The sequence below is a fragment of the Anopheles coustani genome, chromosome X (assembly GCF_943734705.1).
Source record: "Anopheles coustani chromosome X, idAnoCousDA_361_x.2, whole genome shotgun sequence".
NCBI classification, from domain to species: Eukaryota; Metazoa; Arthropoda; class Insecta; order Diptera; family Culicidae; genus Anopheles; species Anopheles coustani.
In genome coordinates, this window is record NC_071290.1 from 17,696,940 (window position 1) to 17,713,639 (window position 16,700).

General features: G+C 43.1%; 2 protein-coding genes across 2 annotated transcripts; one reads left to right on the forward strand and one right to left on the reverse strand.

Annotated features, from left to right (window-relative positions):
* Positions 1–2,622: 2,622 nt before the first annotated feature.
* Positions 2,623–11,059, reverse strand: LOC131269380 (uncharacterized). Its single transcript, XM_058271727.1, has 5 exons — positions 11,055–11,059; positions 10,429–10,520; positions 4,407–4,443; positions 3,718–4,289; positions 2,623–2,648 (listed from the first exon to the last, which is right to left on the reverse strand). Exons 1-5 carry the CDS (start codon positions 11,057–11,059, stop codon positions 2,623–2,625), a joined length of 732 nt encoding a protein of 243 aa, XP_058127710.1.
* Positions 11,060–15,133: 4,074 nt separating this feature from the next.
* LOC131269270 (uncharacterized) lies at positions 15,134–16,189 on the forward strand. Its single transcript, XM_058271619.1, has 3 exons — positions 15,134–15,271; positions 15,407–15,795; positions 15,873–16,189. The coding sequence occupies exons 2-3, from the start codon at positions 15,467–15,469 to the stop codon at positions 15,889–15,891; spliced, it is 348 nt and encodes a 115-aa protein (XP_058127602.1). The 5' UTR covers positions 15,134–15,271; positions 15,407–15,466; the 3' UTR covers positions 15,892–16,189.
* Positions 16,190–16,700: the final 511 nt, after the last annotated feature.

Genomic DNA, 16,700 nt, shown 5'->3' on the forward strand with positions numbered 1-16,700 from the left:
GCAAATATTGGTCAAGAATTGTATCCTGGTCGACTTGGCTAGGAAATATGACGTCAACAGCCATCGGCATCTACATCATTGGCAGAACGATCAAATTCGTCATGGACACAATAATCCATGGAAGAATTCTGTACGACATCTACGGACTCGGGTGGCAACTAATTGCGGCCTTCTGGGATTCGCTTACCTCACTCCTTACCCACAAGCAAAATATGAAGGGTAAAACCGAAAACACGTCGAAAGTAGAATCCACTGCCGGGGTAAGCGAAGAACAAAAGGAGCAATCCATAAAACAATACAGAAAGCGAGAGTTCAGCGAGCAGACAGCAAAATTGTATCCTTCTCTCGAAGAAGGTACCGTTGAAGAAAGTACCCTGAACAACGCATCTGAAGATATTTAAAACCTCAATTCAGCACACGTCTTCTACTTGTTCCGTGCCGTCAGCCGACACCAATCACATCCACCAAGCCACCGAGCCACCTGCCGCGCCAACGAACGACCGCAACTTACGCCGCATCAGCAGCCGATCGATCAGCAGGAGCCCAGCAGCAGTCATCGGACCAGACCAGCTAGCGCCGAAAGTACAAGTCGATCAACGCGTTAGGCAACAAAATTTTGTAATATCGTCCTAGATTATGTCGTAAAACTTAACATACGCGTTTTACGAGGGGCGGTGTTACGGACGGACGATATGTTTCGTTCGTGATACCAACGGATAGGAAATTTTACCCCTGACCGCGAGTAGAAAAACAAAGTATAAGAAAGTAGAGAAAGTGGGAAATTTTATGGGACAAAATTCTTCCATCACAAGACGAGAAAAGTTAGAACAAGAAGGATGGGACAAAGAAAGAAGGAGCGAGAATGACGCAATCTAGGAAAACCCGAAATATTTGATGTTTTCCAGATGGAAAACTATGCGTGCATAGCAAGTAGGAATACAATCGTGAGCATTGAAGCCACGTGAGATCTTTTAGGAATAAGCGACAATGCATGATGTCGCAAGAGAACGAGCATGCATGCGCTCGAGAGACCAAAAAAGGTCAATTATTAACCAAAATGTTTCACACGATTGATAAACTTACGAAACCCAGCATAGCCACGTCAACGTGACGATAACCAGACGCCCCACGCGATGAAGGGTTAAAATCTTAGCGCGATCAACGTGATCGAGCGACGAAGCGTCAAGTGGGTCGATATCGATCGACGCTGCGACCCCTCGTTTTCTCATTAGGAGAAAGTGAGACGTTTAGGAAAAAAGGACGCGTGGCAGGAACAGAATACCGCGTAACTTTCTCACGACGCGCAGGGGGCAATCTGGAATTAGAGCGAGATCTTCTATCTTGTTTACACTTATTGATCAAATGTAACCGAAATAGTTTATAAGCGCTCGAAAATTTGAATAAACTAGACATTTTCACCAGGACACTCGTGAGTAAAAGTACCTGAAATTCTTTCACTCCAGTTCATCCGAAATTAGTTCTCAAACTACCAAATCCGCTTTACGCTAGATTCTGCTCTGTTCAGCGGCACGTCACGCTGCAGACCGGCTTCTCGTAAATCCCTTCCTGAACTTAGCGAAAATTCCGAAGGCTTCTCTCCGACGTCGGCAAGTCACGGTTCGGACGGAACTTTAGAAGATTCAATAAGTTTCCCGCTTCTGCGTGGTCCTCTCCGCTGCCGGCAAGTCACGGCTCGGACCGGTCACGCTGCCAAGCATTCCCAACTCCTTAGTCCGAAAAGAGTTAAGGACAACTCGCGGAACACCTCTCCGTTCAGCGGCACGTCACGCTGCGGACCGGGTTCTCGGTTTCCCTTAATTTTAGATCAAGGTATCACACGCTGTTTGCACCGTTGTTGGCACGTCACAACACGGGCCGAACACGTTGATACCGAAATCGACGGACCTCCAAATCCGGTGGAGATTCTCGCGTTAGAACGACGACGCACTCAGTTGAGTTTACCTTCGCGCTCGGCTGGACAATCCGCTTCGTTACATCATCATCAACATTTATTTATGAAACTTAATACCTCCACCATATAGTGCGAAACATTCCTCCAAAATCCAAGAGTTAGTTTACTTACAGGTTATTATTAGTAAGTAAATGTTGATGATGCCCTCCACAAACCCATGCATAGCTCTGAGCCGAACGATAGAAATCAAATTTATACGAGCGGGTGTTAGAAAATACATCTAATACCACGCTAACGCGCGCGATGCTCAGGGCTATTCACTTCCGTTTTTTTTAAGTTAAATTCAACATCATCATCAACATTTACGTATTATACTTAATACCTTCACCTTATATGTACATGCTATTAGTTTAAAACATTCCACCAAAGTATCCCAAATCCAAGAGTTAGTTTGTTTACAGATTTAATTCAAATTTTATTAATTGCAACCTTAATTCCGCCACCACAAGATATATATTTTAAAGAAAAAAATGTTAGTATTGTTAGTGGATGTTTGCCCTATTAAAAAAATCCTATACACTCCTAGATCCCTCCTATCATGACACATTTATCCTAATATGTACATCTATCTACAATGGATGGGATTTCAGCCAGTTTTGCATGGTCACCCGCAGGGCCCTTATCCACAGTGACTTGATCATAATGAATTTCTAATTCCAAACGATCAAACAAATCACTGTGGGGGCATCAAAGCGGCAAAAGCAGTCGTCCCACGTCTCGGGTAGCGAATAACCAGTACGAAGGTGGTAGTTTCAATTACAAATTCATGAAAAGGGTTAGTAAAATTTGTTAGTCAGGCATAAAAGTATGTAGTAAAGGAATGAAAGCAAAGAATTCAGAAGGTGATAGAGTAGGGTTGACAGGATAGCGGGAAAGAGAGCGAGCAGGTAAGGGAATATAAACTAATTTACAAAGTACAGATGAAAGGGGTACTACCACCCGCCGAGACGGAGTGTTTTTATGAACTTGAAAAAGTTTCATACAGGAGGACGATAACTGGATAGGTCCAGCCTCGTCCTCCGTATTGATTTCATACATCTCCGTCTGAGCAGTGTACTGGTTTCCAAGCAAAAAGACGCGCGTATTATTTTTTTTCGCTTCCAAAAACTTAACTATGCCATTGGATCTGGTCAAAAACCATTGATCTTTCTCATTTGGCAAAAGGACGAAATCGGCTGTTACGTGCACCCCAGCACCCTTCGCCTTCAAGATAGGAAACTTTGGTTTCTGGCAAGCGGCAGTATGAATTGATGCATATAGATGCGTTCGTACTGCCACTTGCTCCAAACATCTCGCTCCCGATTTCACACAGCGTTTGAGGTGTTGTAAATGGTTCTCAAAGCAATACGCTGAAAAATTATCAAGCGGTCCATGTACCACAACGTCTCCATGCACGTGATGGAGATTGTGGACATTGCTTGTCAAATGGGATCGACTATAGTGGGTCTTAAACTCCTTAACAAATTTTGTAAGGAGTCTTCCCGCTAATGGCCAATAGCGTTTATGTGCCGATGATGAAAATATCGTCACAGCGCTAAAGTAGAGCAAGTAGTGATTATATGCATCCAAATACATAAAATCTCTGTAGACCACAACACTGATATAATGAAGAAAGGACCTATACTCGGTTCCTTTCCAAAGCGGGACATGATCGAGGGACCGAAATGGTCGGTTCACCTCAGAAGGAAGCAGTGTATTCGAAATGTACGAAGACACGCCGTCCTTCTGTTGGGAGGACCACCGACCAAAACGCTCAAAGGTGTTGTTAAGCAACCCTTTGAGAATTTTGCGGCTAACTCCCAGATCAATCAGATGGAGACGGTCGCTAACTGGAAAATTGACTATCATATCTACATTTTGCAAATCTTCAAGAGGTGTCCGTATTCCCTTATGGTGGTCCTTATCTTCTCTAGCCCGAAAGCCAGCGTCCGTACGCAATTCGGCATGCACGGAGTCAAAGATAACTTTATTTTCCGGTTTGATGTGTACTCCTAGGATGGTACACTTTGTGCAACCATGCTTGGCGGAAAATCCCATCACTGATTTTATGTATGACCGTGCTGGAGAATCGGCGATAAATGCACTTATGGACAAATGTACTTCTTTATCGCCGAATTTCAAGCCTCTTTCCATAAGAATGTTCATTTCCTGAACAAACGGCCGCAAATACTGTTCGACACTCTCCGGTTTTGTTTGCCCGCAGAAAATAGCTACGGGCATAACCGGAGCGTCTGGCAATTCTTCCACTTTTATAAGAACTGGCCAAAATTGAGTAGCCGAGCTCTTAAAAAGTGGAAGCCCGTCGACTGACACTTGGATGGTAAAATGTGATACTTGCGGGATGATATCTCTAAAATAGTTTCTTAGAACCGTCTCCACCCCTTGATACCACAAGTTTCCACCAACAATCGGTGCTAACTGCTTTCCGACGTTGGTGGGAGTTTGGAGGAATGTTCGTGAGTCGCGTGGAAATTTCAATTTAAGAAATTTCCAGCACATCACCAGGAGCTAGTTCACGGGACAAGCAAGAAATAGTTAAAAAATGTCTTAAAGCTTCCTCGAAACTAGCAAAGTTATTGAGGAAGTGATATTTTTTGTCCCAGTAAACATCGCTTGCATCTTCATGATTGCTATCTACTCTAGCTTGGTTGTTATTTTCCCTATCACTATTCCCTTCGCTAGCTCCTACATTATCTTCCTGAACTATTCTATTACCACCACCGTTTAAACTACCACCATTACCACCATTACCAGTACTTAAACTTTGTACATTATTTACAGCATCCGTTACCATCTGGTGCGAGTTCGAATCATCCTCATCATCTAAAATAAAAATAAATAAAGGAAATTAGAAATCGTTTTTGTTGAATGATAGTAAAAAAGTTCAATTTTGGCCATAGGTATGGAAAAAAAATGGAACGATTTCTACAGCATGCACAGTTAACCTGAGGAAACCTGCTCGATAGAAACCTTCGAAACGGTTTTAAACTGGAAACGGGATTTGTCATTAGCAACGCCAAAGAGTTTGATGACCTAATGAGTCTCGAAACATTATATGTTAGCTTAGTTCGCTCTACTCTTGAATTCAATTGTGTAATTTGGTTCCCGCACTTTGACTATTCGCACGATGGAATTGAAATCATCCGGAAAAGGATCACGAGGATGGCAATACGATGGCGACCTTGGCGAAATTCATACCGTTCGTATAACTCGCGTTGCCTGCTTCTTGGACTGCAAATACTCAAAAAACGAATGATAGCACAGGCAATGTTTGTGGGTAATCTGATTGTGGGTGAAATTGATGCCTCAAACCTACTAGAAGTATTTAACTTTAACGCACCTTGTAGACGGCTTCGTAATACGGATTTTCTATGATTTACCTCTAACAGTACGCGTTATGGTCAGTTTGCTCAAATGACCGTTATGAGTAATACTTGTAATAGAGATTACTTCGCTTTCAATTTCTTTGATAACGCTAATACTTTTGAGCGTCGCCTAACAATGGACCCGAATTTTTATAAGTTTGATCACGTGCGTCTACACTAGTTTTAGTTTTAGTTGTAGTTTTAGATAATCATTGGGACTTTGTTCGGTCCGTTGAGTGTTACATTATAATAAACAAAAACCGAGGTTTCGATAATCCTCTCACAGTTCGATGCAAGTTCAATCTTCTAACTGTACTGAAGCTCTAATTTACTGAATCTACCACAACTTTACTGGATTAATCTAGTAGAATAAAAATTTTAAATTTCAAAGTTAAGTAAGTTAAATTTAAAATTTTAAAGCAAATGTTTACATCAACATGGGCCCCTGTAACCGCGCTTATTTACCTAGTTTCTTTTAAAATTTTTCACTAGTGTTTTCCTATGCTAGGTCACTTCACTGGCACTATAAAAAATTTACTTACCAAGTGGCCATCGGAACGTTGATACTCCCGGAGGTAGGCGAAGCTGCTCTGTAAAGTTTCCGGATTCCCATTCGACGTCTATTTCCTCGTTAACCTCCTTCAGTAATTCGTCGGCTCGCTTCTCCACAGCACGTTTGCGGCTTCTGTCCATTATTACTTCCGTAAAATCTACAAAAAACAAGGCTCAGAAAAAACAGATTACTATCCGATCGAAAACAAACTTGTTTTGAAAGCAAAGCCGTACTCACGTGCTTCCCGCCAAAACAGTCAGTCAACACAGGCACTTACACATTTGCGATGAAGAGACTCGTGTATATACACGAGTAGACACACCGCGGCCGGTGCAAATAAATTCTGAGTCCGAAAGTCTAGGGCAGAGACAGTCGGAGACGGTCGGAGACGGGTGAGACGTATACGTGACACAAAATTATGAGTTACTTGAGTACCCCTCTGCCACCTGGGACCTAAACCCGCCGTCGCGCAACTTTGTTCGTCGGGTAGCTTCGCTCACAAATGAGGAGCGATTTTCGCTCCTTTCAAGGAGCGGAGCGAGGTTGCCCGCTCTTTCGATCCTTTCTCAACACTACTTCGGATGTCTAGATACTTCAGATACTCAAGGAAGAAAATCCTTACATGCACTCATTAGTTTTGTTATTCATATTTGTTAGTATCGTCTATTGATAAAAGGTATGTACTTACTGTGTCAATCGTCTTGCCACATTCCGAGGCAGCGTTTAAAAATCCCATGGCATAGTACGCATACCATGTTGGGTTGTTAACTTCGTCAGATCCTAAAAGTAGTTGCGTACGATAACATTAATTGTTTTTCACTTATATGCAGATATACATACCGGAACCAGTCACCAAACTTTGCTTGTACGATGACCGAGTTTTTCTGTACGTCGATTGCAAAGACGTCCATTTGTCTTTCAGCTTACAAACTTCGACACGGAATTCGTTTGAAATGTTTTCCCAGTCATCATTTCTTCGGGTAATATGTTTATAGTTGGGATCGGTGCGATCCCAGAGAGAAGGATGCTTCTGTATGCACTCTATCAGCATGAGTGCATCTTCTTCACTCATTTGAATTGTCGGGAAATAATATTTATCATGAATTAATAAATTAATCTTCAGCCGCATCATCTCCTTTTGATTAAAGACAAAGTGTGCTCAAACTGTGATAAGCAGGTGTATAAGTTGAAAATGTCCGGTTTATTACGGGTGTTTTCGGCAATCAAGAGTGGTACTTTTGACCTCAACGACAAGAACCATCCAGGACCAACGAAAAAGTTTGATGACGCATACTCAACAAAAGTTGAGCAGAAACATTGAATGTGAAACTCACCACTTATGGGCAAGATCCAGAAGCGTGAAAAATGGGTTCACCATGAGTTGACCGAAAGACAGATGGATCATCGTATAGTCTTTCGTGAAATGGAACTTCAACGGTACCAAAGCAAGTCATTTTTCTGATCGGATAGTCACTGGTGAAGAGAAGTGGATTTATTTTGAGGATCCTAAGCGTAAAACATCTTGGTTTTCACTTGGTGAAGCCGCCCCATCCGCTACAAGACCAGTTTGTTTTGGCCGGTGACGATGCTCTGTGTGTGGTGGGACCAAGAGGCAGTGGTGTTCCACGAACTTTTGAAACCAGGTGAAACGGTGATTATTACTCGTTATCAACAACAAAAAATTAATTTGAAATCTGAATTGATGGAAAAAGGGCCCGAAGGCATGGTAAAGTGACAATGTACCGTCGCACAAGGCTAAAGTCGAAGAGTGGACCATAAAAGACCTCAACTGGGAGATTCTATCACATCCGCCTTACTCCCCAGACCTGATTGGTTCAGTTTATGACCTGTATGCTTCTATAAGCAATGCACTTTCAGAGCAGTACTTCTCCGAATATGAAGATGTCCAAATGGGTCGGCGAATGATTTTCATCGAAGGCCAAACAGTTGTACACTGTATCCATAAAGTCAGTACACAGCAGGCTAAAAAAGACCATTTACTCTGTAAGGAACCAATGTTTTAAGAAAGTAAAAATGAGGGATTGTTTCTGGAACTATCCTCTTCATTTTGATGTAATTTGGCCGCGATACGAGTTTGGGTTTCAGAGATATGGTCAAAATAGAGCCATAGCACCCTAAACACGCACCAAAAAAGTGAGTACACAGCACAATGTTTCATCATGTTTTATGTTGTATTTTGCTTTTGCTTGAATTTTTAGTAGTTGTTTGGGGTTTTATGACATGAAATGTGAACGATTTAATCAGTACAACTATGGTTGATAACAAATTCACTTCTTTGCGGAGCATCGCTCGATTCTGACAGAAAAATCGGTTTTTGATCGCGTACCATACCTAATGTGGTCACGCGGTTAGGCGTACCATACCAAAAACTTGGTACGGTCGAGCTCCAGCGTACCATACCAAATGCAACCCAGCACTTTTGGGTTGGCTGACGATGGTGTGCTCGAAAGAGCTCGATGAAGTGCTCGACTTTTCATATTGGTAAGAGCTTGTCGAGCAATTATCAGTTAATTTGTGAAGAGCACCTCCAAAAAGTTATTTGATCGAAAATAATCGGGCTCAGCACGGACTACGATCGGAAAATATCCGTTCGAATCGAGTTGTCAAAGGTCACTCAAGTGAAAAAGCGCGGGAAAAATTTCACTCATCTCCCCTTAAATATGTTCATTTAACTGCCATTTTTTTTTTTTTTTTTTTATATATATTTGGACGGCCAGGCCGTATTGTACTTGTTGTACCGAAAATATAACATTTTTCTTAACCTACTGCTTAAAACTAATTGTAGCGTGGCATTTCCTCCAGCTAACAACGGCTGTAACCTTATCCCGGGTTAACTCGGTTGTTGTTGGCGGATTGGCTGTGGATTGTGCGGGCGGGTTTTGCTGTGGTCGGTGCGGGCGGGTTGTGCTGTGGTCGGTGCGGGCGGTCGGTGAGTTGGGTCTCATGTATGGTGCGAGGTGGCTGGAGATCGCATGTGTGGTGCTCGGCAGACGCAGCGATGCAGCCCCCCACCACACGCTATCCCCTCCCCGAAGTCCATTGCATCCATACCTACACATTAATTCACACAACAAAAGGAAACAGGGAATTTGGATGGGACGAGGATTTATTTACAGTGCGATTCCATATTCTCTGGCATATTTAAAGATTATCCACGCGTATTTGAAATCCTTTTGCCCCAGGATGTCACGGATGGGGGTCGCCGGGGGCCTCCCCAATACCTGGAGCTCGGCTAATAGTTCGGGACGTGAGGCGTCGAAATCCACGCATGACCAGAGGATGTGGTCAATGTCGTGGAATCCTTCGCCGCAGCCGCATGCTTTGGAGCCAACAAAAGCCTACACGTTGCAGGTGTGCATTCATCGCAAAATGGTTTGACATAAGTCTAGACATCATGCGGATGAACGCACGACCCACTCCGAATCCTTTGAACCAGGGGCGCAAAGTTACCTGGGGTGTGATCGAATGCAGAAACCTCCCGAGCTCATCGTCATCCCACATCCTCTGCCACCTAGATAAGCAGAGGTGTTGTGGCATGGAAAGGAACTCGTGAGGCGGAATCGGCCTCTCAAAGAAGCTGCCCTCGTGGGCACCACGTTTGGCTAGAATGTCGGCCATTTCGTTGCCCACAATGCCGCAATGCGCTGGAACCCATATTAGCGATATCCTGAACGCTTTATCAAACATTGAGCACAAGACGTCGTGTATTTTGTGAATAATGGGATCTTTGCTCTTAAGAGACTTGGCTGAGCTTAGCGCTTCCACAGCACTTAGACTGTCTGTGAAAATGTGAAAGGTGTCAGGTGGTCTCGCGCTGATGATCATCAGTGCATGAAAGATGGCTACCAGTTCTGCAATGTAGACGGAGCATGGCTGGCGCAGTTTATGGAAGATCTCGGAGGTGTGGTTAAACACTCCGAAACCCGTGCCTTCGTGCGAGGATGAGCCGTCTGTGTAAAACGTGTTGGCCGTCGGAAGGTGGCCAAACTTATTCACAAAAATGCTGGGAATGGACATCCTGCGTAGGGTATCTGGGATTTCCTTGGTTTCCTCCTTGAATGAGGTGTCTATAGAAATCAGGGAATTGTAGGATTCTGGGAGAGCAGTACGATATGCAACAGAAGGAGAGCTAGGGCAGACCTGAAGAGACAGAAAGTCATGAAAAGTTTTCATGATTTTGCATTTTGAGCCCATCTCTAGCAGCTTCTCAAAATTCTCCATCACTAAGGGATTAGATACACTGGCTCGGATAAGAAGGCGAAGCGACAGCTGGGTGAAACGAAGAATCAGCGGCATCACTCCGGACATCACTTCCAAGGACATATTGTGCGTTGATTTCATGCTTCCTAGAGCAATGCGCAAACAACGGTACTGGATCCGCTCAAGCTTGATCAAGTGCGTCTTGGCCGCCCAGTGGAAGCAAATGCAACCATATTCCAAGACGGACAGCACCGTGGTCTGGTATAGCCTCAGGAGATCGGAGGGGTGAGCTCCCCACCAAAATCCCGAGACTGTCCTCAAGAAGTTGATCCTCTTACTACATTTCTGTAGTAAGTAATTGACATGTGTCCTCCACACATTTTTTGTATCGAACCATACGCCTAGGTATCTAAAAGTTCGGGCAATTGTGAAATCCCCTTAAATATGTTCATTTAACTGCCATTTTGAATGTGAACGAAATGAACTCTTTGGGCAAATCCGTTCGTTCCCGTTTGTATGGGAAGAAATCCGCGAGGTTTTAAGCCATGGATTCCCAACGAATTCGTACATTCGAAGGTTCTTATTTAAAAAAAGAGTGTTAATTGCTTTCCCGAGGATCCTATTTGTAGTTTTTTATGAATTTATCATCATTTTGTGTAATTATTGAAATGATTACCAACGACTTTATTTGAAAAGAAAAAATCATCCACTTCATGGAAACACTTGAGCGCCTAGGTATAAACGAAGCAGGAGGCTTCAAAGGAACCTTTGAACATACGAGGTATAAACACACAGAGTTCATTTTTCACCGACCGTCGAACGGATATTTTCCGATCGTAGTCTGTGCTGAGCACGAATAGCATATTTTAGAATCATGATGGAGTTTAAAACTGTTATTATTATTTTTCCGTACCATAATATTGTTGAAACATGACAACTTTACTCCATAGATGAAAATAATGCGCTGCAACTGTCGTTCCAACCAGGCGTTAACAAACAAAAATACTCGTTCTCTTTTCATCGTTTTTTTTCTTTCATAATAATTGATACGATGTATTTGCTTAAAAATTTCTACCCGCTCTGTTGGTCATAGTTCTTAATCCAACAACTATTTCGTTTTGAAAGAAGTTATGCAGCATTCAATACGTTGATAAAAATATTCTCATGTTTTCTAAGTCATGAAACAATGTGGTAAAACGAATCTTATTGTTCCAGTATCTTCGTACCAGTTTTTTGGTATGGTACGCCTAATGTAGTCACGCGGTGACGAGCTCATGTGGGGCTCGTGTGTTCCTAATCCCTCTCTTTCTTTCTCACTTCTCTCGCTAATTTGCCTCATTTGAATTTTCTGTCATCCTGCTTTCGCCTGATTTTAATTTAAACTCGTTTGCGATTCTGCCCGATATGCATGCCGTTGGCCATACTCTCATTCCGTTACGCTCTTCTTTCTTTTTACTTTAACTATTCCTTATCTTTCCTTTACCCTGTACTCGATCCCTACACATACATTCAGTTTAAACGATCGAGAACATGGCAGCCGGGGCCTCATTTAACCTGTGGTCACAGCTTTGCGCAATGTCTTGCGGTTGCGTTTTTTTCCATGGGAGAGATAGGGGCTGTCATCGATGACGCAAGACCTTGAGGTTTCTGTGCTAAAAATCAAACAAGTTTGATTCTTGCCGCAGACTCTTGCGTTTTTATAAGTCAACAGTAAATATTGTTCCTAGTAGATTTCAATGAGATTGTATGCTCATATAAGTGGTATATTCAAACATTATAGTATAATTTTTGGCAAAAAGCTGTGCTCGTTGGACAAATCAAAAACGCAACCGCATGCGCTTGCGCAAAGCTGTGACCACAGGTTTACTCTTTTACCTTTTTGTTTGACGACTTGTAATTACACGAGTTGTCAATCAATACATCCACCAGAGATGAATGACCGAATAGGTCAAAATCTCTAAAATTAAAAAAAAAAAAAAAAAAAAAAAATCCACCTACTTGCCTGAAAAATAGACTCGGTTCTATTCCAGTGGCAAGTAGCTACTTGCCACTTGCTACTTGCTAGGTCCTGATTCGCACGGGGTAGGTACGCGGCAACTTGCCACTTGCACTTGCCACTTGCCGACGTGTCAATCAGACTTTATGGTCAGTGGCCTTCTTTTGGATACATGGCAAACGCATCAATAATTTTATATATGCTCGGTGGTTTTTGAGTTGGTTGCAATTTTTGTATTATGCGAAATGCATTTAACGGATACATATTCAAAAGGCTGGATCAAAACGAGCAAATGAACGTCGCTCCGAGAGCGAATTAATATCGAATTCAATGCCTTCCAATCGCTCCAGTTCCGGCCTTCCACCTCTACTTTGGCGGCAAGTTCATCTGTCATTCGGCATTTCAGCGCCATTTGGAATCTGGAACTCGAAGCTTATTGTGTTGCCGAAAATCGTTTTCAATTATGTCTGATCAGTTCCAGTTCGGCGTCGCATCAGAGCGGATGGTTAGCAGTGCACGAGGTTCCTGAAAGGGTTAGCTGAAAAGTAAGGTTATCTTAGGCACGGCCGCGTGGTGCCGCCGAGCTGGAGCTCAAGTCAGAGAAATCCTAGCCGACGCACATCTCGTGCTGTTTGAGTAATCAAGCGGATCACGAGTTTCGTGCGATCTGACAAACGGAAGGAAATATTCCTTTCGTTACGGCGGGTGAACAGCCGCATTTTGACTGCGTACTAGCGTGGTTGGCTAGCAGTGCTCCTGGCCGCATGGTGACAGTCAAAAGGCGACGCCTACAGAAAATCGAAAACCACAGAAAATCAGGACATATGGCCTTTAGTTGCCAGTCCTTAACCTAAAGAGGTCTATGTCTCCAGGTTAGCTTGCGAAGGCCCAGGAAGCTGGATTCAATAGCCGTACTGGAGTAAATCCTCGACGAAGTTAAGAAGAAGAAGAAGAATTATGTCTGATCCCACGTGCTTCAAATTTACCACGACTAATAACAGTTTTACGTTAGACAATGGGAAAGATGCTCGTTTGTTGCTGCAAACATTCGGACCAACGTACCAGGTGTTCGTTGCACCCTACGCCCCTGACGTTGTGAACGTGAAATACAAGAAAGCGAGGTAAGATCGTTGATCGATGCGGCTAACCTTACTTGGTTGATACTACAAAAGATTTACACGGAATTCACAGTTCTGCCAAGAATGCGAAGAGGGCATTGGCGGATGATCCAAGCGTTGTTTCTATAGAACCAATGGACAACTGGCCCTTTCATAACCGAAGTGTCCGCACCTTGTCGAGTGAGCAGGTTTGTATTTCCGAAGAATTGAAACTATGGTAATCTTGCTTATTTTGTACTTTGTTTTTTATTCATGCTAGAAATCAAAATCCAGCTCAAAATCGTCTGATCCCGTGCCGCGAGATCGCACCATGAGGGAAGATTTGCTGGACGGATGCGTGAAATGCCGTAAGATTGATGCGGGTTTCATGTGCGGCATTTGTTTTGCTTCGTACTGCAGCCAACAATGCCGCGATGCTGATTTTGCCAAACATCGCAAAATCTGTATGGCGTAAGTAATGGAAACCACCTTCCAATCTAATTTCCGATTTATGTGTATTTCTCTTAAAATGTGAACTTGAATGTTTAAAGTGAATAATAACCCAGTTCGAAGTCACGCAAATGGAGGTTTGGGTAGTGAAGTAGGAAAGCCTAATCTCCAAGAACACCAAAAACCCGACACAACTAAACTGTGGTTTGCTAGCTGAATTCCCCACATTCACACATCGTTTGCATTCAGGAAATAATTGTTACTGTTGCAAATCGTTTTACGCGAAAGTAAATTTTGGTCGCTTGTGGATGCGCCACAAATTTAGTGCTTTATTTGGCGATCGATTTGCAACTTGAATGGAGCCTTCCTTTACAATTCTCCCGCTTTTATACTCCTACCTTAGGCGTAATCCTTAATCGGTGTAATCGGTGTAACTACACCGTAGTTTGCGCCGGCTTGTTGACGAATGTCAGCAGTATCAACCCTACCTTGTTTCCATTCGTGACAATTACCATTTTCTTAGTTGTTAGGGATTCTATGGACATTGGAAACTTTTTAAAAATATGTTGTAATGTTTCTCATTGCCAGACCCTTGTTAATAAAACATCGACCGCACCCAAGTTTGTACTCCGATGGAGCTGCTAATGTGGCCGTGTCGAATGGTCCCAAGAAAAACCCGACGACAGAGATACGCGTACCGCAAAAAAATATCGAAAACGAGCCACAAGTAAAGCAGCAGCCGCAGCAAGAGCAACTCCAAAAAACAAAACAGGATTTGAAAGAGCTACAGAACAAACCGCAAGCTCCGAATCCTCCGGAAAAAAAGTCGAATCGTGCTGCCGTGCTGGAGAATACAAAGAAAGCGGTGCAACAACAACTACAACAGCGAGAGCAGAACCAGGGGCCCAATCCTACACAAGCATCCAATGCTTCTCCGCATCAACCATCCTCGACGCTATTGAAGAGAATGCAAAAGAAGGCAGCGACGACGAAGCGGACCATTGCGTTCGATCCTTTCCCGCCGGTTGGCAGCAAGGTGGCCATTTCGTCCGTTTCGAAGAAATTGCTGCACATTCACGAGGTGTACGGTGGGAATGATGATCCGTTCCTGAGTTACATAACGCGTTGCATGAAGCATGCGGATGAGATAGATGAGGAACTGCTGCAACCACCGCAAGAGGGTGACATTGTGTTCGCTCCGTTTGACGGTTATTTCTACCGTGCCGTCGTCACGAAGGTCGAGGGATACAATGGTACCGTGGTGTTCCCTGATTTTGGAAACTTGCTAACCCTCCCTTGGCGCCAGATGAAGGAAATTCGCGACGCTTCTGTGAAGTATGCCAACTGCCTAACGCATGCCGTTGCCCTTCGTGAAGGAGCGCCGTTTACAAAGGTTGTGAAACATTTCCTCAACGAGCTGATCGAGGCGCAACAGTTTGAGTTAATGCTTGTGGAGGACGGTCCCACATCGGGTGTTAAAACGGTGGAGTTGCGTCACGTCGAGTCACAGTATCTTTTGGGCGCCAAAGTGCGTTCCATGACAACCCCACGGCAGTGAAAACGATCAAGCTCGAGGCAACGGATCCTGCAACGTACAAACCCGTTTACGAAAGTGAGGTAAGTTATTCCTTTTTTTCAATTACCTCTAGAATGTGTCTACTTATTGTCGGGTCTGCTGATAATTAATACTGTCCTTGATAATACAAGTCGCATGGTATGCATCGTGATAATACAAGTCGCTTTCTATTTTAGTTCGATGAAGCTTCCTTCCGGTCTGACATTCAATAGCAAGAGGAACAAGAGCTCGTCATAATGGAAGTGTCCGAGTTTGCCACCAGCCATCAGGTTGGTGCAATCTTGGCCAATTCCGAGGCTGCTTTCGCCAACATGATGCGGGAGTGCCAAGAGTACGGCCAGTTTAATCGGAACGAATACTTAGGAGAGCCCGAACATAACTATGGATGTTTGGTAAACTTCGAAGGCGCCTGGATCCGGGCGGTCAAGCTAACTGCGGACTGTGAAAATCAATTCTTTTTGATAGACCTGGGACTCTTTTCCCAGCTTGACAAATCGTGCCCCAAGCGCCGATACACCTCAGGGCTCACAAGGAAGCTTTTCTGTTCGGAATATCATATAGAAAAGTAAGTGGTGATCTCTCATCCAGATTCTTTTACCTGAAGGTATGGAATAATTTTTCGTTCTAATCTGTTTTTTTTAGATACTGGATTTCTTTATGAAGGTTAAAGCAAAGGTGTACTTGGATGAAGAATCTGAACTATTTCGTATGAAAATCATTTCTATCATTAATCGTTAAACGCAGAAATCGTAAAGCATTTTAATGGCATCATTTTCTTTGTTTTAAATTTTTATCGTTTAACTTTAAATTTGATTTATTCACGTAGAATTTAACATTTGCTCCATAAGGTTCGTTAGGGATATAAGGATATTAAATGAAATGACTATTAAGAACTAAATGAAATAATTATATAGAACGGAACAAACAATAGCGCTGGAACTATTGACTATTGACAAATAAAAAAATCAGAGTTGAAAGCGAAATGAAGCAAATTTCAGCATATCTTTGTAATCCGCTGTCGCGTGCAGAGCCTATTTTGATGACGACAATGCTTCAATTATTGCTTGCCACTGCTAGGTTATTGACACAGCCGGTTTAATTTTGTGAGTCGTCCCAAAACGAATGGCAACGAAACGAAGCGATACTTTGGATGAGCTCGTTACTATTTTTCATGGCAATAAAGTGTCAAACACTATCGGAAAAGTAAGCACTAATGGTAATGGTGGTTCGGTAATGTTAAGTTGGCGGTGATCATCGGTGCGTGCGTGTCGAAAAGATCGAACCGGCGACGATGTTCGATCGCGTTTGGAGATTTGCTGCTATTGGTGGCGGTGCTACTGGTACTACCACTGCACTTTGGAGCGAAAAGAGCAAATTGCTGGGATAAAATTCGGAATCAAATGTTTTGCAATTTTTTCATTGTAATATCGTGTATTACTATTACATTACACGAAATTATGATGTTTTTGG

What these genes read in the sequence shown, in the direction of transcription:
- LOC131269380 (XM_058271727.1), bottom strand. An exon ending in TAAGAGGATCAACTTCTTGA is followed by an intron (nt 4,444 to 10,428) that starts GGACAGTCTCGG and finishes TTAAATTGAAAT; the next exon opens with TTCCACGCGACTCACGAACA. An exon ending in ACATTCCTCCAAACTCCCAC is followed by an intron (nt 4,290 to 4,406) that starts CAACGTCGGAAA and finishes ACATTTTACCAT; the next exon opens with CCAAGTGTCAGTCGACGGGC.
- LOC131269270 (XM_058271619.1), top strand. Translation starts at nt 15,467, where the DNA reads ATGGAAGTGTCCGAGTTTGCCACCAGCCATCAGGTTGGTGCAATCTTG.